At 43.6% G+C, this 27,500-nt stretch overlaps 1 protein-coding gene across 2 annotated transcripts in view; it reads right to left on the bottom strand.

Annotated features, from left to right (window-relative positions):
* sd (TEA domain transcription factor 1 homolog scalloped) overlaps positions 1–26,430 on the bottom strand; it is a 340,590-nt gene extending 314,160 nt beyond the window's left edge. For both annotated transcript variants that reach the window (XM_071596520.1, XM_071596521.1), the window contains exon 1: positions 26,345–26,430. In XM_071596520.1, the coding sequence (XP_071452621.1) occupies positions 26,345–26,399 (55 nt within the window). In that variant the 5' untranslated portion in view covers positions 26,400–26,430. The remainder of the gene's footprint in view (positions 1–26,344) is intronic.
* Positions 26,431–27,500: the final 1,070 nt, after the last annotated feature.

Raw genomic sequence — 27,500 nt, 5'->3', positions numbered from 1 at the left:
TACCACCTTCCTTAACCTTCACACAAAGCAGGGGGTCGATGTGACCGTTATCTCCTTTTAAAAACAGCACTACATAAATCTCGCGGCATCGGTTAAAACACGAAACGCATTGAGAAAAATGTTCCTTTTTATAAAAAAAAAATAACGGACAACCTTTTCCCCAAGACGCGGTAACTCATTCAAAACGTTCCGGACGATGAGAAAGCCTCGTAACATTTTTTTAAATGAAACTTTAAAAATTGAGGAAAAAATGGGAATACTGGAGAAGATAGACCAACACGGAAGATGGACCGTCAAGAAAACAAGAATGAAAAGAGGAAGACGCCCGTCGTCTCCTCCTGCCATCGACTGAAAAACCGGTTCCTTTCATTCCCTTCAGCAATAGCTTAACGCCGAGAGCGCCCGTGAAGTAGTAAAGAGGCAGGCGCTTCGGGAGGCACACTTCAGAGGAAGGCGAAGGCGGGGAAATAAAATAACAGAAGTGCCTCACAGAGAAATTATCTCTCTATCCGTGGGAGCCGCAGAACCACGGGGGGAGAGAGAGAGATGAGGGAGGGGGGAGGGTGAACCGGAAGATGGAAGACGACCTTTGGCCCTTCCCTGGACACGTCAGCATAGAGCCGACGTTCGAGAGTAAGGAGGCCCCCGTGACTTGAAAGAGTCGGAAGGGGTTGCGAAAAACGGAAAGATGGTCACGGCGAGATCCCTCCAGTTTAATATAAAGATTACCTTAAACCGTGGGACGACGGAAGATAGAGAAAAAGATACGACGACATCGCATTCATTGTTTACTCTCCTCATTACGTACCATTATTTGAATAAAATAAATCGCTAACAGACTTCATACATTGACTGTTTTAAGCGAACTTTGTCATTTTCCGTACGATTTTAAGCATTTCCCAACCTCAGTTTCAACGTTAGAACGCTACTATCCATTGACAATAGTGATATTAACGTTGAAACCCTAGCGTGGGAGAAGTACAAAGGTTGTTTCATTTAATTAATTATGAAGGTCTGGCACAAAGTGATACCTGATTGTATACAAAGACTTACTGTGACCTCAAAACCAGTGCGGAAACTTGAAACTTGAAATTTACTGCGCTTCTGTGGTGATCTGCGTTTGTTGTGATCAACAGAAAGCTATTACTAGAGCAGTAGGAAGAGATTACGATGGATACTCATGGGTGGTAATGAAAACACACAACGAAATCAATTATCTGGTCATTTCCTGGAGAATAGCCATGAAAGAAAGAGGCAATTAGTAATTGGAGAGCCTGGGTTGGGCTCCACTGGAAGCACGAGTTTTTCTTTTCGATTAATACACTCATATAAGATCATTCGAGCTAAACGCTGACTGCATTACTTGAGACCTCAATCGTGTAATTGGCGAGACTGCAACGAGAAGGGAAACTTTAGGAAAATTCGTGAACACAAGAGTAGGAAACATCACGCACAGCTAATCGAAATTCCGAAATATTAAACAGCAAGGGATGCCAATACTCAACAAATACCCAAATGGCAGGTGACTTAAAAACCCTCTGCCACACGCTCTCCTGACAACTTAAGGCAACGAAATTACAAATTGTTTGTAGATATGAATGATAAGTAATTCAGGTGGTACCAAAGCGAAGATAAACAAAACGGTCACACTTGTCCATCCGTTCTAGGAAACTGAGGGACTGCCACCTGGTTTTTTATTTCTTTCGCACTTTCATTCCGTCCTATCGAAGGGGATGGCGACGCGGGCTGACGAAGACTGCGTGTAAGAGTGATGAGAACATTACTCTCTACTCAGGACAACAAGGGCTAACGTTGTCGCAAATGGAGGATATATCACCCCAAATACAAGTACAATGCAAAAAAGTAGAGAAAACGGCGTTGATTTCAAATCACGTCAAACTGAGGAAAACGCATATTAACTCTAAGATAAGAAGAAAAAAAGAAATGATGTGTTGCCATTCGGAACGAATGCATGCGAATGAATGCATATGCAAAGAATTGATTTCTGTGGTCGAAATGACTTCATTCATTGTTTTCGACCGCGGCAAATTCGTATATTTCTAAATCTAGAACCGTTTTGTCACAAAATGAGCCTAACGCATTCAATGGAGACTATCTGCATAAAAATACCACGGTACCTAATTATGAGATTTTTCGTGTTGTTAGGCAGTAATCAACCCGAAAGCCGGTTGAATAGGTTAATTACAGGTTAGAACTGATCTAATTCTAAGCCCTCCATATATGACGCCTGAAATTCACGTGCCAAGGTAAGGGATCGTGGATTGCCAGGAAAGTAATACTCATATGGTACCGGAAAAAATGACAGTTCGAGTGAAGCTTAAAGCACCCAGAGGTGTTACCCGGAATCGAAACCGGACCCTACGTTCAGTAAACGCTACGCCATTCCCACTGCACTGCCTCGCCCCAGCATTTCGTGCGTTGAACTCGTAAGCATTTTACTGTGATCGCATCACAGCCGATGCCACGAACGGCGTCAATAATTTGGCGATACGTTTTTTATTCAATTTTCGAAGAATATTCCTCAATTTTTTGACCCCTCACTGAACGGTCTTACAGGTTATGCGTAACCGAGATCCGCTGTCGTTAAAATATTGTTCCAGACGTATGAAAAAACAACGCAAGGGATAGTGATATCAAGGCTATGACGACCGCCACCAACAATCCCAGAGACGACACCAGTCTTAGAAGAGGCGGCAGAGACCTGACTTTGGCATTGAGAGCCTACTAGAAATTCGAATACGCTCAATAAGAGGTGTTGAAGACACGACTGCGGGGTGGGAGGCGAGATTTAAAGGGTTTGGTGAGAAGGCGCAGCGGGGAGTATCCGGCTTTGAAGACGAGAAGTCCAGAGAGGAAAGGAGAGAGAGAGAGAAAAATAAGGGAAAAGGCTGGAAGAGAGAAAGAAGAAGGAAGCGAAGCGAGGAGAAAAGGAGGCGTAAGAGCCACACGAGAGGCCAAAGGGGCTCCGAAACAGTGTTGCCAACTCCCCTTTGCCTTCCCGATCACGAGAACCGTCTCTCCTTCCCTCACACCCCAACATAATGAAAACATACCGGGCGACCATGAATACCTAAGCGACCATAGTCGCAAGTGTTGTTTATTAAAATCTGAATAGTGGTTTCCCCTTCCGGATTTTCCGAATTCCTCCGAAGTGATTCCTCCCGTTTAAGGAAGCGGAGGAATTGCTGAGGCAGGTGTCCGCCCGGCCAGAACCTCCTCGCCCCCCCCCCCAACTCTCCCCAGTCGACGGCCCAAAACAATTATTTCGGCATCAAAACCGATGATTTTGAGGGTCGAGAAGCAAGAGCGCCAATCCTTCCGCTTGATTGATTGCCATGGCCCTCGGTCGAGGTTCCTGGAATGGGAGGAGCCGTGCGAGGAGTCGAAAAAGAAAGCAACACGGATAGACAAGACGACAGTCGAACGTCAACGTCGAATGGGGAGGGGAGCCCTCGGTGCCGATGCACCGGAACGAAAGCGCACGCCCCCCCCCCCTCTATCGCTGCCCTTGGCGGCGTCGGTATTCGGACGTGCATTACGGAAACGCGCCTAGCTCACACGCGGGCGCCACCAAAATCATCAATGCGAAAGACCTCTCGACGAACACCACACGGTCCTACGGCTTCGCTTCCACCCACGCGATACCGAAACAGGCGTGGCTAAGGCGTCTTGGGTCAATGAACACGAGAGGGGTGGGGGATTAAATAAAATTAAATGCAAACGACGAATCTTGGACTAAATTTGCTAGATTCTTTCCTGTTGCAATTGCAATGCCATGCCTCATTCAAGGAATTATTATCAGGTAATCTATTGGTTAAGGTAGGTTTTTGGATGGACACAACTACCAAATAAATATATTTGTGACTCCTAACAAAACACAATCCAGCAACCTACTCGACATCAAGTCTCTCTTCATCCCTGTGTACTTCTTTCCTCCCTTCATACCATCTAATATCCATATACTGTTCCTGCCCTTTCCTCGTTTGCCTAACATTTTCCCCTATATTTCCGTCTTCAACATCCAACTTCCGAGCAATATGCCCTTCATCCATTTTACCTGCCTCCATAGGATTTCTCCCAACAAACCCCTCTCTTCGCCCACCATACCAAGTACTTCCTCATTTGTTTTCTTCTCTGTCCATTTCACCTTCTCCATTCTTCTCCACACCCATATTTCAAAAGCCCCCAATCCTCCTGCTTCAATGACCACGTTTCCGCGTCGTACATAGCTACGCTCCATATCAAAGTTTTTACGAGTCTTTCCTTAATATCCTTACTCAAAGTCCCATCCAAGGAATGTGTCGTGTTTATTGCAATTACAGAATACAATACAAATTGTATACGCATAGAAAAACCCAAATACTCACGGTGGAGTTCAAGACATTTAGAATAACTTTAGTGAAAAACAATGTTTCACTCAATTATTCATTGTTATAATTGCAATGGGCCCAATTTGACTGATAATCTTTAGGCAACGAAAGAGTTCCATTGTCAGTGTGACTATCGCCAATAAAATACTTTTTCTGGTGAGACAGGCGCTTTTTAAACATTTCCACTTCTCATAATTTCCTTATTAAAGTAAGTAGGCAATCACTTAATACCCAAGAATGAAATCTATTCTCGTGTGTTTCCCTGATGGCATTTCGCGGACAAAATTGAAGGGCATTCAGGTTATGGTCATGCTCACGAGACTTAATTTGGCCAGCACTGGCAAAGAAGTTACAAAACTCCACGCAAAAAGCGTCCACGGCTCCATGAAAAAAAATAATACGAACAATCTCGCAATTTCACCGGACTGTCAACACATGGAATTGCTGAAACGAGTAAAATAGGTTGTGTAACCTATGCATTTGAGCCCAGCTTCACATGGAAATGGAAGGTCTAACGAGTTGCTGTCGTTTTCGGAAGCAGACTGAAAGCGAGTTGAGTTTCCGACATCCATTGGCGAATGTGACGAAATAGCTTGGAGGAGGTGGGTGAAAATGTGAGCGATACCGATTACGGACATGCGGAGTGGAGAATGAAATGGAAATAACATTGGCGATGGCAGGAGGGCATTGGCAACTTCCGAACATTCGTTCACCATTCACCGCAGTCCAAATATAAACGAATTATAAGAAATAACATTGTTAGATTATTAATTCCACGTCTAGTGTCCACGCTCACTTCCAAAATAAAGATACAGTCCATACGAGTGGTAGGCACATCTGAAGCCGTCGCTAACGTCCGACTCCTAATTCAGATTTTATTGAGAGTACTACACCGATCATCACTCTCCAAAAGTCAATACGCTCAATTTCATCGCGGGAGGAAATAATATCCACCCATTTGTCAAAATCCAGTCGGTCAACTCCGGATACTAATAGTTTATTGCTATGTATCAATCATTGGTGACCGACCATCCATTGGGTAATATCAACACTCTCCAACTTCGAATAATTTCCATGCAAAAATATAAAGAATTCTAGCACGAAGGGCACTCGGTTTATGCTGCGCAAGCTCCGCGCAGATTTATCAATTTCGATTCAAAATGGTCATCCAACATGAGGAGGAGGAATATTGGATCCAACTGTGGTCGACTTATACCGATACCCAGGCGTCGGCTGAGGGAGATTAATTGCAATGGCATCTCAGAGGACTTATCTGAAAGGCAGACCGTAGGGGCTCGTAAGGTTTCCCTTCATGCGCCCGTGATGATGGTTGACTCATTACAACAGAACATGCACAAATGAAGGATTGAAAACGATATGTTTGGCACATCACGTATCAGAAAAGGGCAAATATGAAATATCAGAGGAATAAAACTGGACGGCGATGTAACTTACAAGTCGACACTTCACTACACACTATAAACTGATTTTGAAATATTGGGCTTGATTACCTCAGTTCTATTTTCAATAAGGAGTTGAAAATCATTTGCGCAATCGAAGAAAATTTAAAGAAAAAATAATTCAGGAAATTGAAAACTACTTGAACGAGTTGTCATGGATATATTTTAACTGCCGCAGGTCTATTTAAAAGGTATTAATAACAGATGAATTTCCAAACGATAAAGGTATTACTAACAGGTAAATGAAGATTAAAATTAAAACCATAGTCAATACACCGCACAATTAAGAATCGGCGAAAACGGAATTCTGCATTAAGGTTTAAAGGATTAAGATAGAAAAATATTCCGCCGATCAATGGTCTAAGAGTCTTCCTCTTCCAGATGTAGTAAACCAAAATACATTCACTCTTACGAAATGCAATCATTACCAAAGTGATACTTGATTCTAAGAGTATTCTCGCATTGCAAGACCTTCGTCGATTTCTAATTACAGCAGAAGAGAAAGAATAACTCACGTATTGCCCAAATGTTCACTGGTCAAATCAGAAAACCTTCCTGGACACAAAATAATAAGAAGTAAAGGAACCCCTGATTTCTCCCTTGATATTTAATCAATTAGATACGTGTTACATAAATTTACCTTGAAAGCAGGAGACCTCGGAGTACAACGATGGCTCTTAATGCAAACTAGAAGCAATATACTATATATCCATTTTATCCCTTAAGAGTAAAAGACCACCAAAACGTACCTGTAAAAAAAGAAAGATATTGTCAGTTTCAAAGGTAAATTAAAAATCACAATGAAACACGTTAGAAGGAGAATTCTTACAACAGTATTTTCCCTGAAGCAAAAATGGAGCATCGCGTGCAATTATTTCTCTTAAAAGAGTCCGCATTTATGCTCCCAAACATCATGCACACTTCCTGAAGCTAAAAATCGCCGAAGCCGGAACTCAAATTCAAGTCGAAGTAAAAGAGTTACAGTGTGCTCACATAGGGAAATTCTTTGATTAGTATTAAGTAGGCATGCATTGATCATTCAAACGATAGACAGAGCAATAAGCAGAGTTAATCACTGGAATAATTGTAAGGTAGCTATTGGGAGGGTTTACATACAGCTACACGGATCAATGTAGGTATATTCACATAGATGGTAATCGATTTCACAGTTCCAGACGCAAAACATTTCGTCAAACATAAAGAGAGGAAGAAACACACTGATTTCTAAGAACTAGAGCAGGAATGAAGGGGAAGACGGCTACAACGAAACAGAAAACTAAACAAAATGTCAGCGCATCAATCATGCAATAGGAAATTGTGGAAGGGGAGTTAACTACCGCGGGGATAATGAGATCTGACCGCTGACTTCGACGGACCTTAGAACCCGATGCAAAGATCCAACTCGGGACGCATTCATTCAAGGGGCGGAGCACACCCCACAATCGTACGAGGGGGCGCAATTACGATCCACGCAGGCTTTGCACGCGGACTATCTCCCTGACCTCTCAACCAGGGCCCCTCCTCGAGTGCACCAAGACATGACTCGATGATTACATCCATGCTTTAGTCGAAATGGTGGGGGTAGAGATATCAGGAGGAAACTCAGATAAGGAACTCGGAGAAAAATTAATGAAAAAATGGAGCGAAAAAAAAAATCAGCCTTTAGTGGCTCGTGTTCTCCTATCTCGCACAAGAGCTCCCACAATACGCAAGTGACAGAGTGCACCCTCCATTATGACATTCCCATTCCCCACCCCCTCCCGCATTCGAAGCTGCTTACTTCCGCCGGAGAATGACGTCACGGCCGCCGGCAAGTTGAAGACCGCGTCAACGCCGTGCGACATGGAACTAGCCGCTCGAGCGACGTCAGATATGCCCACCTCGGCTATTTTTTACCCGCGCGTCACAAGACGAGGACAGATGGGTCTTCTGCCGGCAGGCAACGAGAGGACAATCGAAAGGATTTATTTGCACTTCGACTGAGGATCATCACTGAGCGCAGACGTTAATCGCGACGGATATCCAATCGATAGTTGACAGTTTCCATATCGAATCGTTGACAGGGATTTCTTCCCGAGAATCGCCCCGTGGCGTCGACCCGAAACTTCCCCGATGGCACCTTCGGTTCTTGTGAGCGAGCATTGCCTCCCTTCAAACGCAAATGTTTCCACTCTACTTCTTCTATCAATTATGCGTCCTACGAGCGTTGATATTGATATCATTTTTAGTCGAGTTTCAACACGATATCCTTATATTTTTTTATAATAATGAAAGTTATGAGAGCGAAACAAATGACTAATTTGCAGATTCATGAGTCCATATAATTAGGGAAGATAGGCCTCGAAAGACCATTTCGACACGAAAAATGTCATTCCTTCATGACATAATAAACTTCTATTTATTTCAGTGGGGAAGATGAATTATTTTATTGGTTCTAACTATTTTTACTGCACATGAAAACGACAGTGCCAACTGTTCCTATTTTTTCTTAATTTTAAATTTATTTTACATAGCCATCAAGGCCGAAAAGAAAGTCACATTAAGTTAAAAAGGCGTTCTCATATTTCGAAATGTAAAAAATAACTTCAGTGTTTCAGAGTTAATTTTAATATCTAAGACCAAAGACACGGGAAAATTACTAATGGGTGACAGGAAGAACCTGCCCTTTTATCTATGCAGGACAAGGGAACAGGGAAATGTGGTGTACTCAGAACCTTGGCCCTCTTGAGTATTGTTGCCCACCCCCACACGTTTAGGTCAACATACCACAAAATCATTTCTATTGGTCTTCTGGTAATAAGGAAATTTTGAAAATACCCCGAAAAATTTAACGGTGCAATAAAATGATGATATTGTCTAACACCCGTTTCAATGTTAAAAACATTTAGCCTATACCACTGTCTACTTCCCTGCTCTCCAAGGGCATAAGTTCAATCCATTATGCCCAAAATGGCTTTTCATTCCCCCACTTTGCCCACGGGTCTAACAGTCTCTCTCTCTCTCCTACGGGCCTTCAACTTCCTGCCACCTTCTCCCAACCACATTTTTCTCCTTCTTCGAAATCCTCTAACTTACTCCATCTTAGTTCGCCCTCCTCTCCACCCAGCTTATTCTTCATATTCACCTCTCTTCTCACCCACATCTAAAGAACCAGTAGTTATAATATATACCCCTAAGAACTAGGTGGATCGGGAATATGCCTAATGTGAAAAGGTCGCAGGTTGAGTAAATAAATATTACATTTGCTCTCTTGAGTTGTCTCATCTATCGGGAAGGCACACTTGTTTTGTCTATTTGAAACAGGATTCATTTAAATCGCGACAAGACGATATACTAGTAAGAGAAGCCGCCAACGCAATGGCACACGCTTAGAAATTGAGCCGATATTATCACACGGTAAACCAAACACGTAATAACCACCCCAACAGGCAAAGATAAAAAAAGATATTATAAAACTCAACTCACTCCTCATACAAGATACCGGCAGCTAATGGCACTCACAATTTCAAATCCTCGATGACCAATTTTCGACATGCATTCATCTGGCGATTCAGGACTGATTAAGTCGTAACGACATTTTCTCTCCTATCATTCCCATTATAACTTGACAGCAAATAAGCTTTCCCCCATCTTAAGAACAAACGCAACTAATTAACAAAGATAGGCTAGGTGCAGTGGCTTTGTATACCAATTGATAGCCGACAGTGCAAGTAGACTTTGGCCTTTAGACGTCCATGGGAGCTTAAGGAAATTTAGCACTCGCACTGTTCTGGTAAAATTAAATTTCGCGGCGCGGCCCGAAACACGGGAACCTCAAAAGTGTCACTTTGTGAGATGATGGGAACGTCATCCACCTTACGAAATCAGCAGCTAAACTACGCCGACTCACATTATCGCTCCTAAACGGGAGAAAAATGGGGGAAAATTGACGAAAGCAGCAGCCGTGAAAGAGTCAGAAAACGTGGGAGGAGGAATCGTAATGAGGGGGAGGGAGGCCGCGTGCGATCAATCAAGTGTTGTCCACGAAAGGGCCGAACTTCTTTGCGTCTCCCGTTGTTTAACAAAGGGATGGAATATGTAAATGACGGAGACGCTGAAATTAATCAATCGACCGCCCCCCCCCCCCGCCAACCTCCTCCGACTCCCCCTGCCTCGAGTCCTGAGCAGAACAGTTATTTCTCCTCTGCCGAAGCCACGCTTCTCTCCCATCAAGGGGCTCCTGTGACGCTTATTGGTGTGAGGAGCAGGGGGAAAAGGGGAGGGAGAGGATTGGGAGGGGGGGTCAAAGACCTTTTTGTATACTTCTTACCAGGCAAAGCCTTTGATGAATCCCAAAGGACCTAGACGAACACGGCGAAACGATGCAAAAGGGAAGGATTCGGTGTCTTAATGTTAGAAAAACGACGCTTTTGGAAATGGATTTTTGAACAAGAAACCGAAACGTAATGACTTTCAAAGGATGCTTTCCGGAAAGGGAAAAATAAAAAAAAAAGGAAGCAATTGAAACGAGATGCCTCGGCTGCGGAGGATGGCAAAGTACAAGACGGTGGTGCATTCGGCTGCAAGGTAGCATCGTCTTAAAGTAAATGCGGCCGGCATCCCTTCCTCTCGCATTCCCAACCTGCCCCCCCCCCCCGCCCCCGGTTGCTAATCACGGGGAGTTGAGGATTCACCCTTTCCACTCCCAGCTCGGGAAAAGGAGAAGCGAAGTGGTGTCAAATGTGTAACGACTGAATGACCCACGGAATGAATAAGGGAAGAGTTCGCGAGCTTCACAGAAATGAGAGCGGCCTAAGGCATTGCGAATGCAATACAACCTGCTCAATGCCTTGGAATCCTCAAAAGGAAAAAATAAGGGGATTCATGACCCTGCTTACAGGGAGCGAGAACTTTTTCGCATTCTAGGGTACGTGTGCTCGTGAAGCATTTCCCAAAACTTAAGCACGCCCACCAGGTTCACCAACATCATCTGCATCGAACACTCTTTAAAAGCTGAGATCCAGACAGAATAGACCAAGATTGTAGATTTATGAATTACAACTTACAGGGGCATGAAGCAAATGGCTTTGAGATGATTCTATACATGAAGCATACCAGCAGGACAGTGATTGAAGAAATACTAGCACAAAAAATTCCTCAGTAGAAACTGCCGGACATGTCAATGCAACAATTTTAGAGTGTAAAAATTATTCGCCTTATCCCGGTCAAGGTACACTTTGAAATTGTTGCATTGAAATGCACATTAGCGGATGACTCCGTTAAAAAGTTACTCTTGCGGTATCTCCCGCAGTTACTTCGAAAAGACGGAAGTGTGTTCTCTTGGGACGCAATTTGCAGAAATCACACGCGTTTCGTCATTCAAATGGCTTCTTTTTTTAAACTCAGTGAAAAATTCAAACCGGACAAACAAGTGTGTTCCGGTATGTATGATCACGCAGAAGTTTTAGTTTAATTTAGTTTAGTTGAGGCGCTGATTGAAATAAAATAAAACAAATTGTAAATCGCTCCGCTATCTTTCTAGGGACTGAAGAATAAACTTTCAAAGCAAGTTTCTCGAATGATTCATTTTTACTGGTTACGTAGTCGGAGTCATGTCTATTTAATACAAAAAAAAAATTTTAAAGTCTATTAACAGAGCATCGTCGTATTTTGATTGTTTCAGGTGTACCGAAGGCTAAGGTCAAAGAGCACGATGGCTTCTAGAACGGGAAATGCCCCACGTAACAGAGCAATCCTCACCAGATTGAAACCAGCAACCGTCCGGTTGGCCAACAACTGCGCGACCCTTAGAGCTGAAAGGGCAAGAGAAGTCTAATGGCTCCAGGCACATGATGAATTTACAATGAACTTTTATTACGCCACTTGAATCTGCCGATTAGAACACAGCGTACATGCCGGAACTGGGCCGTGCGATTTACGTATGCGCACCTAATGATGCCAGTTAAGCGATGAATTGCGTGGTTCCGAGAAAAACGTTTCGTGAATAAGATTAATAAAACCTTTGGCTTATCGGTTATTTTACTCCAATCTAAGACTCAAAACAAGTCTCACGTGAATGGAAAATGAACAGACGGGAGGGATGGGGGGACGCTTGCTGTCGTATTTAATTAACCTCTTCAAGAGACTTTCATAAATGAATCACCCCCGCAAATTCCCCGGGATTTTTTTTAAATTGCGAGAGGAAAGGAAACATTCCCACAGTTGAGGTCCTAATGCAAGGAGGAATGGGGAGAGGCCATTGTGGTCCTAAGAAAAGGAAACCTTTCCTTTTTCCCCCACCTCCAAATCCCTCCTCCCCGTAAATACGCACTGATAAATCTCCCACGGATGGGCCGAGCAACGCGGCATACGCACGCCCATTTATATTTACACGCGACCGTTTTATTCTTCTCTCTTCGCCAAAGGGAGGAAGAAGTCGCGGAGTCATGGCCTCCCCGAGCAATGGGAGGGGAAAACCTCATCTCTCCTATAACGGCCAGCGAGCGACAAGGGTGGGACGGACGGTGGAAAGGGGGAGGGGAGAGAGGAGAAGGGGGGAGGGGGCGTGTGACGGGGGAGGGGACCCGGGCGCAGGTCGTGTAATCATCATATCGGGTAGGGGAAAGTCCGTTTCCGCCGAAGCCGCATTGCGAAGGGCCGGGGGAGTGGATTCCGGGAATCGGGGGAAAGCGGGGCGAGCGATCGAGCATGTCATCGGCGGAGGCAGAGCAGGGATCCATCCCCGTTTCTGCAAGGAATCACGGAAAACGGACGGAGGGTGTGTGTGGGCGTTCTGAGGGACTGAGTGAGTTGAAGTGGATATGGCTGGAAAGGTGATATTGCCCAGTCCTGGGCTTGGCCCCCCTGTAACACGCCGGAGAATGCGGATTAATAACACACCTAATTGCGAGGACTATCATTAGGAACCTGGGGAATTTCAGCCACTTAATTTCAAGAAAAGTTCATATAAAAAATGTAAAAATAAACTAATTCGACGGTACTGTGTTTTGCGATGATGTTATTAATGCATTACTCAATACAACACAAACTCCGTCGTATATCGGGGGCAGGAGGAGATCACAATATTAGGATGAGAGACATCGTCCGAGGAATCAACAGATTCAACATGCCATTTTTTCTCACGAACGATACGATAAGGAATAACAGCACACGATGCCAGTCGGAAAAATATTCTAATTAGCCTAGCACCGTCCATTACTTAATCTATTATTTTTTCTACACAACAATACGTCTCACAATTGTGGAGGATTATTTTATTCTTAGCCCATGAGCTGTTATCCAAATTATATCCAGTAGTTTAATAGTTTGATAAACCTACACGTAACTAACATTCATTCAACATCTTACGTCAACGTCCATTACATTCAAAGAGACATAATAAAACTGGGCCAAAGTCAGATAAATCTGTATTCACTAACCTTCACTTTTACACTTGTATCTTACAAATTACGTGAAGCAAGTTAGCCACAGAGATTTCGACATGGAATATTACCTACGTGTTTCTTTCTCTCTAAGTAGGTCAAAACTTCACAACGTGTCGAGCGTTAATGCTATCCGAGAGTGGAATCTTCATCTCCGGATTCCCTTCGATACGATGATATTTTAAATCTGAATTTAGAAATGGAACTGCCTAACGAGATTCCCAGGTCGCCGCGGGCCAATGGGTGAAAATGCTAATGTCCTGTGGGCTGGATCATTTCGCGCTGGAATGAAACGGCTCAGAGGCTATAAGCCACGCCATCCGCCGATAAAAGAAAAAGCATTTCCATGTTATAATGGTATACATACTACATTTTCATAAAAACGTGAACAATGCGAAAATAAGAGATTCATATTATCTTTTTTTGCGTCACTGATGGTCCGCCCTCAATGAAGCTGACGCGAAATACCGCTACGTGTGACATATCGAGACGATAAATCGTAGGTTAGTTTGGTGCCGGCGAGGGTAGAGCTCATTTAAAATGCACTACAACGCCCTATGGTATATGAAGTTCACACATCACGTTGAGGGAACCATTTTCTACCCCTTGCGCCGCATAAAGCTTTCCGGGAAAGATTTGGCTCCTTCCCACTACGGCTGTGCAATATTCAAATTAGAACAACGCATTGTGATGTAAGTTAAATATCTCATACCAACATCCAAACATTGGATAACTAACCAGTAGAACGGACAGATTTAAAATTTCATTTTTCTAATCACGATAAGGAAACAGAATATTGTCGAAAAAGACTGTGACGTCAATAGTATAATGTGTAGCCATTTCTGCAATTCTTATTGCGATTCGACTATTGCATACTAGCGAGTTCTGTGGTATGTGCCGAGTGGTGCTTCAAAATTAGATACCGTAGCGTGCGTAAGGACGTTTTTAAAAAAGGCGGTCATCGTTTGAACTACGCAACTTCTACGTTAGACTACAACATTCTGGTGATACATATTATGAGTAGTGAATGCCTGATGTTGAGTCATCATCACCTGCCACACCCCCTAGTGGCGGTTTGAGGGGAGCCATGTTTTTATTATTCTACCAGTTAGGGTAGGTTTTAGATGGACACAGCCTACACAACGCTACACAAATACATTTACTTGTCGGGAGCCACATAGACCCATGCGTATAATACGCGAACACAATATCGTCTGGGTATTTCCTCACAGGCTTATCTTTTATTTCATGGTGCAAATATAGTCCGTTTACGCTTCCAGCGGTTGCTTATTCATCAAAACTTTCTATAATCGCGGCATTGGTGTTCGTCGCGTTCGATAAATTAATTGCAACTAGACATCCACTTGAGATGCTATCAGGGCACAGCACATCGTATTGCAGCATCGCCCGCACATAAAAGATGCGCCACTCCATATCTTGACAGTAAGCTCACTGAAAAGCCACGATCTACCCTTACATTATATCTATAAACCATTTGATGAAATTAATGCCGCTCAATAAGCTCCATTAACACACACCATATCCCCACATTACATCACCATAAATGGGATATTGATGAACTGAAATTTACGTCGTGGCCCCACGTAACTATGAATTAAACTCAAAAATTGCAATCGATTAATAGCAATATCGAGCAACACCAGACGATCGACCTCTCCAGCGGACTGGCGGCGGGGGGTTGAGGGAGGGAGGCACGCTGAATCATTCTCCCAAGTGAAGTAATACCTCAACACGCTGCGTGACGCGCCTCAAAAACTAAGCTCGCAAATTCACGTGGACACGGAACAAGTCCTGAAAACCCCATGTGTCACTTATTCCCCGAGGCTCTCGGGAGTTGGGAGAGAGAAATCGCGTGAGAAATGGACATTTGAAAGCGCAGGCGACTCCGAGGCCCGGAATATAGAGCGGAACAGCACCGACGACCAATGAAAACGAGAGCCAGGGAGAAGAGGGCCCGGGGGCCGGTCGAACGGCTCTGGCCCCGCGCCGTCGGCGTTCCGTGCCGCGCAGCCCCCACGGACAGGGAATGTAGATGGCAAAAAACCACTGAGTATCGAGTAGGAACGATGAGTGTTTAATGGCCTCAAGTCGCGCATCCGAAAGAGAATTCCCGTCGACGCACACCTGGCCGGGAGGGACGGGGACGATGAGAGATAACAGGCGATCGAATATCAAAACAATGGCACAGGCGATGGGCGATGTTTCTCCGGAATTCTGAATCGCCCACGGCGGCAGCGCGCGACTGCGTTGGCTTGGGTCTCTCGTCGCAATTAAATCGCGAGGCTTGCAAGCCCATTTTACACGCTCGAACGTAAACGCGAACGTTTGCCCCCCACGTCAGGACCCGAGCTCCTTTAGGGGGAAAGGGGGAAAGAGGCGGGGAAACCCTGAATGATAAGTGATGTACCGAGAAAATAGGTGTTTTGAAATGTTGTCGTTGAAGCTGGAATTGAAAAGGACGGTGTATTCTGAGGAAGAGGGAATGCATTGACAGAAAAGGAAACCGTAGCAGCCCAACAAGGAGCGGCACATCCACGTGTCTGTATTTTACCCACAAAACCTCACTCTTCCATAAATATACGCGCATATTGCGGATTGACGTCTACCGCAGATGGATGACTCCATTTAACGATACCATTTGCAATAGAAAGAAGTCCTCGTTCTGTAATTTAACCACCAACCACGCGATAGACGAGATTTTAAAGGAATTTAACAGAGCGTTAAAATAACCTAGCGCGAGGGTGCGTCGTAACCCACATTTACCCCAGTGAAGAGGCTCAATTACGATTTCCGTGACCAATGAATGAATGACGTCTTCATGATGCATAAACTTGCAAAAACTTGGTAAGAATGAAATATTTTAACCCAACAATCCCAGGAAGACATCGGATAACATTAATGTTTATACATACACTTTTTCCAAACAGCTGTTTTTAAAATTCCTTTTGATATTTCATACATTCCCATTCCTTATGCCATTTTTTTCTCCTTCTATCACTGTGATTGCTTAAAATGAGATGCACATTCAACAGAAGCTTTCATGTTATCCCAAATGCCGCAAATAAGTCGTTCCCATAGTCCCACCTTTAATACATGATGATTGCCAATTTTGGAAGGGGATTCACAAATTCACGTGAGATCCTGGTACAGCCGAATGTAAGCCAGATATTTTTACTACATAGGTAGGACTACAAAAAGAAGGCCAGAGAGAAACTGCATCGGACAGGGACTGTGAAAATGGAGGGAACGGGAGTCTAATGGGAAAGGTGAGCCACACGGATTGGGAATATTTTGGAGGAGAAAACAATGAACCCGGAGCGAATAAAAACATGTCAAGTAATTCACTAGAGAAAACGGAAATTAACCGGCGAGAATGGAAACAAAATTTATATTATTTACGACCCATGTTTCATGCAGTGCAACAGAGAATAACGAGAAATTTGAGATACGAAAAAAATTAAGTTTCATGGTCCACTTTGGTAGCGGTAAAAGTTTCCGGAGAATATCGGATTTCCAAGCGATCGAACGATAAACGCATTGTATGTAATGGCGGCATGAATGATTATTTGCCTCCGCAAAGAGTGAGAGCACCATACACACACACACTCCAAGGCGAAAGAGAAAGCGAAAACGAACACTGCATTAGAATAATGCACGACCGGATGTTTATAACATCAAACGCTGTCCCTTACCGTTGAATCGGATGTGAAATATAGTAGCTCACCCCACGACGCCGACCCGAGAGAGGGATAAATAAAAGTCGGATGTTAACTTCCTTCGCCGAGCTTACGGCGCCTTTCGGGCACTCGGCCCGACAACCAATGCATGTTGTGCCAGGGGGGACTAACGCCTTAAAAGTCCCAGCACTTCATTCAAACGATGTAATGGATTCGCAAGCGCCGCTGGTAATGGCTGCACAAGATAAAAGCGTAGGCAGCCAATGGACAAGGGAAGAAGACTTTTAGACGGGGGGGGAGGGGGTGGTCACTGTGCTGAACGATGGGCGAGCGGCGAATGTCACGCGTTGCCATGACGACGAGGGAAGGAAGACCTAATTGTCCCGGAAGGGAAGATGGACGACGGGACAAAGGGAAGGGAGAATTGGCTGCCGGCCGGACGACAGTTACAAATTGAAGTTGGCAGAGGGGGGGGAGGTGGGCAAGCGACAAGGGGAGGCGGAGGGCAAGGGATGTGTACTTTTTATAATGAATGCATGAAAGAAGAAGACGCTGAACACATTCTGAATCCATAACTGGAACGAATCCCATCGAATATTCACCCCTTGATGAATGACAGGAACAGTTTTCGGGAATTACCATAACGCATACTGTATTTGTAACTACGCCTCTCGTGGTGGCAAATAATAGCCTTCCTTATCACCAAACTCAAGCCAAAAAAGTTTTAGATTCAAATATCATCGGCGGCACGATTCCCAATGGTACTTGTCCTGAAGTACTTTAAGGTCGCCGGTGCACTGTTCTGAACGGAAAAACATGTTCTCCAACGGTTACCATTGGACAAGGCAAGGGATATGCGATTTAGAACGATAACGAATGCATTTAAAAGATTTGAATGCTATGATAAACGGGCCGCAACTGATACCCTTATAGGAAATGTTCGACGTGAAATAATCTCAGCCCTCGAAGTGCAAAAACAATTAATGCTAAAGAATACAAGCGAGCGGTCTCTCGATACCTCTGACCAGTTAATCTTGTATCAAGTCTCTAATCGACTTAACGTTACTTAAAGTTAACGTATCTTCCCTCATAGATCTTCAATAACTGTAATGTATATATGCGGCAGCAAATGAAAATTCGACCTCGTAGGCATTACATCACGCACTGCCTATAATAATATTATGTTCACTGGGAATGTCAACAGAAAAGCTTATAGGAGATACGTCGTCGAATTTTAAGACGTGTCTATTTCCTTCCCTGAGTTGCGTCCAGGATCTAGCTCTCCGAAATACGCATATTTCACATACTAGGCATTGTGTATTACAACTCTCTCAAATTGTAATTACAAAACTAGTATTTCACGCCCTTAGTTATACGCTACTTCAAATGCACAACTTACATCGGTGATAGCATACATTATTATTATTATTATTATTTGAGATACGTTTTATAAAAGACTACTCCGATTAAAGCATAAACGTGATAAGCCAAAGTTATCGATTGACTATTGCTTCGGATATAGGTAAGAGGCTGAAGAGTAATCCCCCTGTCACCTCACCATGGCAATAACGCCATTTGGAAATGGAGCAAGCTCCTCCCATTCGCCGCCCATGATTTTCCAGGTGTACGCACGAAACAGCGCAGGTTGGATTTAGCTGCTTTAGGGCTCATTACTTAAGCCTTGAGCGGATGAGGGCACTCGAAAGAAAACTATAATCTCACAGAATACAAACGCGGGATGCCAAAAGAAACGAAGACTCGACTACAAAAAAATAAACTTGATTTTTAAAATGATATCACTAATCTAATTTATAATACAGGACTGTATGCCTGTATGCCCTACTTAATATTACAGAGTACATTTTGTATGAATTCTTTTTCAATGCCAAATGTTTTTGCCGCAATATTACCGCGAAAATGGCAGTATATCATTTACGGTTCAGTTCGTCGATAGATTGACTGCGCCGGCAGTGGCTACCTCCGTCATCGGTGAGAAGACCTGCCACCAACCAACACTATACGTGAAGATACGTTGAATTGAAATTATCACCAAAAATATTAATTGACACTTTATTAGTATTTCAGCCACAATATTAGTCCACTGTAGTCCCTTCAATTATCCCTTGTAACATTAATGACAAACGATAACTTGAAACTCCCTGAAAATAATACGATATAGCATCAACAACCATTCAAACTCCGGTGACTTACGAGTACATGCAATACACCCTGCTACACGCCCTCGTAGCAGTTTGCTGTTTAGTGTATGATAGTGATGCAATGCTAGTCCTTTCACACCCTGGCGAGCCCTTTCTTCTTTCTCCACTCGCCTGAGATAAGTCTCTGCCTACCTACACTCTGCCTACCGAGGCCATCCCTTAAAGACATTTTCCTTATTTCCGGAATTACTCACAGCCCACATACTTCTTTTCTTCAGGGTCTTCCATATTGAAACAGAGGGTGACGATTTTTGCTAATGTGGACCCGGAAAAGATGCTCTCTCAATGTTTTTATCGCAAGCGCTGAGAAGGGTTTACCTCCGGATTTTGTAGCAAGAAAAAAGAAAGCTGTCGGCGTAATTCGCCCTTAAAATGCGAACGGGAGGGCATTATCTCGCAGCGAGTCTAAGCAACGCAGAGTTACGGCGCCTCAGGTCATCTTGTTTTTAAAAAAACGTGCCCGTCTCGGGAAAAGGACGCTGATTCGAGGCAACGACTACGGAAACAAGACATTAACGAAACTAATAAACGCCCCGGCAGTAAATAAGAAAATAAACCCGAGCAAATCACCGTAAGAAACTCGATTCCATTCGGGTCCAACTCTGGGTCGCAAAGGGGAAATAGATTATTGGGGTCGACAATTAAAACAAAAATACAGCGGCAACGTTAAAGGAAGGAAATGGGGACGTGAGTTAGAACGCTGTCGGTAATGCCCACACAGAGGAATACTGTAGGGATGAAACCATCAAAAGGTAAATGTATAAATTACAATTATGACACGATACGATTCTGGGAACAAAAAATAAGAAATAGTGAAAGACAATGGACGAGGACAGACAGACTCTTATAAATGGGAATAGAGGCAATTAAAAACAGATTTCATAAAATGATGAATTCCCTAAAAATTTAATTATAAATACCAAAGTACAATACAGAGTACGTCCAAAAAAATAAGTAGAATGATTTTTTGCCACCAACGCCGATGTCTGGAGTGGGGTGATTAGTGGTGGGAAAGGTAATGGGAGATCTTGGGAAAGCAACGCGACCCACGCCAGTTGTCTGCGGGCCGTTACAGCCTGCGGATCGCTGCTGGACAGAACCCCTGTTCGAGGGTCGCGTCACAAATTCACGATGCCACTTTCCATGGTGCAACAATATGCGATAACATTATGTGTTAAACTCGGGAAATCGGGTTCGGAGGCCATGTTAATGGCTAAGGGTGCTTATGGAGATGAAGAAATGCCCCTAGTGATGGTTTTCTGCTTGCACGTGATGTTCTGGGAGGGTTAACGAGGAGGTTGACGATGAGAAATACCCTGGATATCCATCAACAACGCAGTGTGATGAAAACGTGCAAAACGTGAGACACATGCTCGATTCTAATTGACCCCGCAAGTGTCAGGATGTTAGCAGAATAGTGCAATATTCATAAAACCACAGTGAATCGAATTCTTACAGAAGATTTAGCCACGAAAAAGGTGGACCAAGATGATCCTTAAGGTGGTGTCAGAAGACTGCTTGTGTTACAATCTTGCCTTGAGCCTGTAGGACCACTGTGAAAATGAGCCGACTTTTTTTAATAGCTGGTTACTGGTGACGAGATTGGGTCCTTGAGTACGACCCAAGTGCAACCCTTTTGAGTAGCGTATTGGGCCACTGGATTATGTCAAAAAGGCCATGGCGAGGTGCCCGAACGAGGGTCCTGTTAACATCTTACAGAAAGCATAACAAAACTGGCGGAGGCACTGGTATTAGTGTGCCGATACATAAGGGTGCTATTATAAAGAATTTTAGCAATCTGTATTTTGGTCTGCAATAATTTTTCCCCCAGATTTACTCCACTTATTTTTGGGACAGGCTTGGTAGATTTTCAAATTAACAAAATTCAAATCGCACACACGTCTTGCAACTCGTAGATTCCTCCAGGATGACTACCGAACACACACACGCACACACCACCTTTCGTGTTTTCATGGGGGATGTTTATCATTTCCGAACCTTAGTCGTTGAGAAGAGAAATAACGTAGATTCTGGACGTTGGAACTAGAAAAGACTATGGGAAATAATGGCGAAAATAAAACGGACGAAAGGAGATAAAAAGGAAGAAGTGATAGACATGGTAGAGGAGAAATGGCAGTTGGCTGAAATTTGAAGAAGGACGAGAACGTGGAGTTGAGTGATAATTGAATGAACTGCTATACCGAAGACTGGAGTGTGGAAGGGGGAATGATCTGAAGGTGATGTAGGGGACGAAAAAGAAGAGATATCATGAAATACATGAACAGCATGAGGAACTAATGAAGAAACTTAGATTTGGAAGCTAAATAACTATACAGTGTAATTGGCAAGTATTCCCAAATTAATAACGGTTGAAAGTATAAAGTTCCCTAAGGATACCGCGGACAATAGAAAGCAGTTTTCAGAAAACCTACCCCTTTCCCCGTGGAACACCACTTCTACTGCTACTAATAATAATAACACACTCTGTACCTTCTTTTCGTCCAAGTTAAGGCGAACAATTTGTATAATGAGAAAAAATCATTATAAAACAATGACCGACTCATTACATTATCACGGTATAATGATTGCAGAAGTCTCCCGGTAGAATGTGCGAAGAGTACAAACACACTCGCATGAAGAAACAAATTAAAAACAAAGTAACATTACAGTTAAAGCAAGAATAGTGAAGGGGATGGAAGGTGGATAAGAAAGATAATTGCGACAATAACAAACGGACAAAGGACGCAATTGGACCTACTTGCATTGAGCACGAATGCATTGATGCATTGAGCACGAATGATGGGAGCGGATGGTAGATACGAAGAAGAAACGGAGAGGAAAGCGATGATAGCGAGGAAGACAAAGATCGGAGAGCGAAGCAGGTAGAAAAGGGAGAGATGACAATGAAACAAACATAAAAAAGATGAGTGAAAAAAGGAGCTATAAAACTCAACGGTGGGAGGTTCGAATAGAGGGAGGGAGGGAGAGGGAGGGAAGGATGATGGGGGGTGGGTTGAAGGGAGGAAAGAGGGATGGGGAAACCGAGAGAGAAGCTTCTCCCACTCCGGAGAGAAAGAGATGGATCCCCGTGACGTCACCGAAGGAGGGAAGCTCTCTGGTTGGCTGCAGCCGAGCTCCGTGGACCGCGGGGGTGGGTTGATGGGTAACAAATGGGAGGAGAGGGTGGGGGGGGGAAGGCCTGGCGTGTACGAGAAGGGCGGGGGGGCGGGCGGGAAGGGAAGAGGACGTTGATGGTGAGGTGGGCAAGGCAGGAGTGACTCACCTCTGACGAAGCAACAGGTAGAACGAGAAAGAGAGAGAGAGAGACGAGTGCAGGAGAGAAGGGGTGGGGTGGGGAAGGAGGGCGGGCCGGAGGCGGAGTTGGGCATTATACGTATGGATGGATGCATTGGTCCTGGGAGGGAATAAAAATGCTCATAATTTCGACCTCACCCCCCTTCGTCACACCTTCCCCATCATCACCCCTCTCTCTCCCTCTCCCCACACCCCTGTTCATCCCCCAAACACGTATCTCGACCCCACCCTCCGAGGGAAGAGATTCAACCACGTCAGCCGAGAGAGGGGAGAGGAGAGTGAAGGGAGGAGGAGGAGGAAGATCCGAGCGCATGGAGGGAGACCCCACTCTGTTGCTGGCACCGCCTGGCGGCAGGATCCCGTACCACGACTCCCTGCCGAGGAGACGGCACCGAGGGACGGCGACAATGGGGGTCCCCGGCGTATCCAAGCAGAGAGGTTGCCTTGATAACTGCGAGTCATCTGGGGCTTCCTTCCATCGGCAGATTAGACCACCCCGATCAAAGGAAAAGGAATACAGCATCACGCATCGACAGGCTTAAGTGCACCCTCCGCGTTCGCACGATTGAAGATCAAAACGAAGCCAAGTTGAAACACTCCGGCCTCTGATATTAAAAAAATAAGCATCCTTTATTCTCCTCATCTGCCATTTCCTTCGGCTACAAATTCGGAAAAAATTAATCACACTCTGCACTTAAAATATTCCATCGTAGTGCCATATAATCGCTCTAACTCACGATCAAGAAGGTGAAACTCTTGGAATAATTTAGAGATGAATAACTGAGGTGCACTACGTTAAAGAGAATTACATCGCCAATGAAAACCACCCTTTAAACGTTATACAACTAGAACTCTCACCGGACGACTAACCAAAGACATCGAAGTGGAAGTAAACGTTACACGCTTAAGTCATTCTGTTACATTGTACGCCAAATTGGAATACTTCGTGAATAAAAACACTATAAAAACGTTTTTTTCAATGACACTAAAAAAAATCTCCACAAATTAATGACTATAGTGATAAGATATTCGCAGAAAATATATGGTTATCACGAAGACAAGAAGTACATCTTAGGGCAGGTGAGCGAGTAAGTATTCCGAAACCATCACTTTTATAAAACGTAGTAAAAAAGAACTGCGACAGTACTGAAACCACATGCATGAAAGTGACTGTTGTCGACTGACTTGAATGTAACTGAGAAGGGTTTGAATAAAATTTGATATGGCCACGGTGAGAGACAGATATTGCCATATTTTAAAATCAGTTTCAAGTCACCATAGGCCTGGAAGCACGACCTCATCATAGATAAGTGATTGCGCCTATTGCCTGGCCTAATAGGAGGAGCTTTATCATAGCTGTTATAGAAAAGGGCTCTTCTCCATTGTCATTTTTATTCCACGATTAATTGCGTTCATCGAGATATCGTGCAATGATATTTTCATCTTCTTCTGGGTTGATTTTAATTTCCCAAAGAAAAGAAACCGTTCATTTCCTTCGCTCACAAAATTCGGACGGCTTGGCTGAGAACTGTTAATTCTAATTTCACGATAGTGCTGCCTCACATGTTCCTGTTTCCTTGGATTTCCAGAGAGGAACACCTCTTGTCGTATCCGGTGTCTGCTCAAGCGTAAGCAAACCCTCAGCAGTTTCAATTTATCACCTAGAGATAATGGCAAGCGTCGTAATAGCGGGGTCATCGGTGGTCAAACCAACAAGGGAAGAGGAAGTGCTGCCCAGGAAAAGTTCTAAGGATTATAATTCACGTCCCATATATGCAAAAATGCTCAATGCTAATTACACAACAGGAAATAGACTTAACAAACAGAATATTTCACGCATGAGATGAACACCCATTCATTTAAGTGGCCACGAAAATTCTGTCTTACTTTGTGCTGGCGGTGCTTCTCGACCCTTTCAAGTCTACTGACATTTTTTTATTTGCTCATGTGGCGCGGTAAACCTGTCGCTCCACAACAATCTAATTTCAGCGATACACGCAGCATTAATTTCCTTGAAATAGTCGGCACTTCATGGGCTTCCCAGAAACGCATCACTTTCCCCCGGGGGCACGTCGGTTGAAAGTTCTGTTCCGACGCCAGCAAGCGAAGCGAGGAGACTAGTTACCCGCTCATCATTTCTTTAAATCACCGAGGAATTTTCCATTCGTCGCCAAGCACCTTGAGCAGGCAGGTTCGATCACACCTGAAAACTGTCACCTCAACGGATACGTACGGCACGATCTATACCTTGGAAGAAGGGTGAACCAACTGTGCTGGAGAATTCCAGTAATTGAATATGTCTGTGATAAGAACGATAATAACCAAAATCACAAACGAAGAAATTTGGGTACTTCCACCAGGAAGACCTAACTATGCTACGCTTTCAATTTTCATCGTCCGTCTTCACGACGCATGAGCGAAGTCCGTTTGATTCAAGCAAAAAATAACACTACGTTTTTTTATTTGTAAAGCTTCCTTTAAACAGAGTAAATAATAATCATTTGTAAGTTTACAGGGATTGATTCAAAATCTACCTCTACACTTTAAATTGACTGTGATAACATTATTGAGGCTGTTTCATCTCTGTATTGTTATGCCCCGAGTAGCGACAGTGAACAGCATCTATTCCCCTGGAGTTAATTACTACGGCTAACTACTCGTAGAGTGATTTTAATATTCAATGAATTAGAAATAGGAATAAGAGAAGATCTAGCCATGAATTCAATAGATACCCTGTGCGGAAAAACTGAGTGCCACTATTTGAAAAACAATATGTCTCGAACAGCTATCCAAACGAGGCACACGACATTCCAGCGACAGTGAATGGAATGAAATCGGATTCCCTGTGACGGGACAACTTTCAGCAGTTTGCCGAGCCACAAATAACATGCGCAGTGGTGTACTCAGTAGTCCGGCAGGCAAACAGACGTGAGATAATGTTTGGCTTATCCCACGTGGCAGTGAAGTGCGCGGAGGGGGAAAACGTGCTCGCAGTAATGATTTCTCCCAACTCCCGCCCCAATGTCAAGAAACAAAACGCTTAACATCCACAGCCATTCCCATTAAGCAACAGGACCTGATGACCGTCGTGGGATAGACTTAAGATAGAGCAATTACAAATTTAATTAAGTGTCAAAACTTAGTCGAAGGGAAAATGGCGTGCAGAAATGAAACAAATAATTGATTGGAGCCTTACCAATTTTCCAATGCAAAAAAGAGTATGTATGGATAAAAAAGAGTAACTAGGAGAAAAACGACGCACGTTCATTATTTACACCATTGAAACAACACGTACCATTATTTTCAAAAGTCTGTAATCTACCACCGGTGCGGCGAGCATTGGGAAGGGGTGAAAACGTTCGCGTGTGTTAGCACTCAACGGCTGGCAGACACTTGGGCTGCGAGTTTTTTTTTTACATTGTTCCGAGAGGTTGGAGTATCTTCCAGCAATTGGCTGTGAACAATTTGCGAACGTTTCCATCCTTTCCCCGATTCCCAGCATGCTGGTAGCAGCGTAAAGAATTTTGAAAAGGAAAGTACATTAAGATGATTAATTGGAAGACAAAAAGAGTTAAATCAATCTCAACAAGACAAAATAATCTACAATTCAAGGCCATGGTATTTCTACTTCTCTCCTAAATCTAATGCATAGCATTTCACAGCGAACGAAGCCAAACGGATTTGGGATGATTGGACGGAATGCGGCAGGGAAATCAATCAATCAATCAAGGGAAGCTCGGATATTATTTCATGCACAGAGGTTGGGGGAGCAAATGAAGCTAGTAAAAGAGTGCAAGGAAAAATATTACATTAAATGATTTGCTTATAAACAGGAGGTACCTCTAATTTGGAGCCTGTCGTGGGAAGATGAGGGGTTGGAGAAATAGTCCAACATTTCGGAAGGGCCAGAGACCCGTCCTCGATACGCCCCCGCTGAAAGTACATACGGACATTTTAAGAACGGCGTTCAGGTGAATCAGACAAAATCCCTACACGCAAACCTCCCCTCAAAATATTTCTAACAACATTCAAATTGAAGTTTTCATTTTCATGATATTGATTTGAAACGATGCAGGTGACATTACATAGGACAATACGAATTCCACATAACTGAACAAAACATAATTCAGTCAAAATTAAATGATTGAAAACAGGAAACAATTCACAAAATATTAATTGCGTGACACATTGTAATGAAATCCGTTGCGACTTAAAATTAATAAGGTGAGTATCTGAAAGCAAAATCTACACACTAAAAACAAACATTACTCGAAATAAGCGCTTAGCACTCATATCGAGTACCAATAATTATATTCGTCAATCCAAAAACGATTCGTGGCGCAGATTTTTGTAAATTTCTAAACATCTAAAAGGACATATCAAGCATTAACGAAAATGAAAGTAACAAATCTACATACTAAAGCAAACACATCTCTCATAACAATGTCCTATTGCTTAAATTGAGCATTAGTAAGTTGTTAATTACAGAACGGTGCCCAGTGCAGGCTTTTTAGGCTTTTCAAAGGCTCAGAGAGTAACCCAACGACACTCTTAAGGCCGTGATTTGACAGTCGGTTCGAAATATAACAAAACATTACATATATACACACAAAATGTATTTGTGTGTGTCTGTATATATATATATATACATATATATACATATATATACACACACATACATACACACGCACATACGGTCCGTCCCAAATAGTAAGTAAAACGATTTTTGATGACGCAGCGGACGACTGGAGTGTGACGATTTGTGGTGAGAAAAACTGTGAGAGGTCTCGGGAAAACAACACGACCCGCGTCAGTTGTCTGCGGGCCGTTACAGCCTGCGGATCGCTGCTAGACTGAACCCCTGTTCGAGAGTGGCGTCACAAATTCACGATGCCACTTTCCATGGAGCAATGATGTGCGAGGGAATTGTGTGTTAAGCACGGGAAATCGGAGGCCATTTTCATGGTTAAGGATGCTTATGGAGATGGAGAAATGT

The sequence above is a fragment of the Hetaerina americana genome, unplaced genomic scaffold (genome assembly GCF_022747635.1).
Source record: "Hetaerina americana unplaced genomic scaffold, ioHetAmer1.1.p SCAF_8, whole genome shotgun sequence".
Taxonomy (NCBI): Eukaryota; Metazoa; Arthropoda; class Insecta; order Odonata; family Calopterygidae; genus Hetaerina; species Hetaerina americana.
Note: the sequence above shows the minus strand (reverse complement) of the source record. Positions and strands in the feature narration are given on the sequence as shown.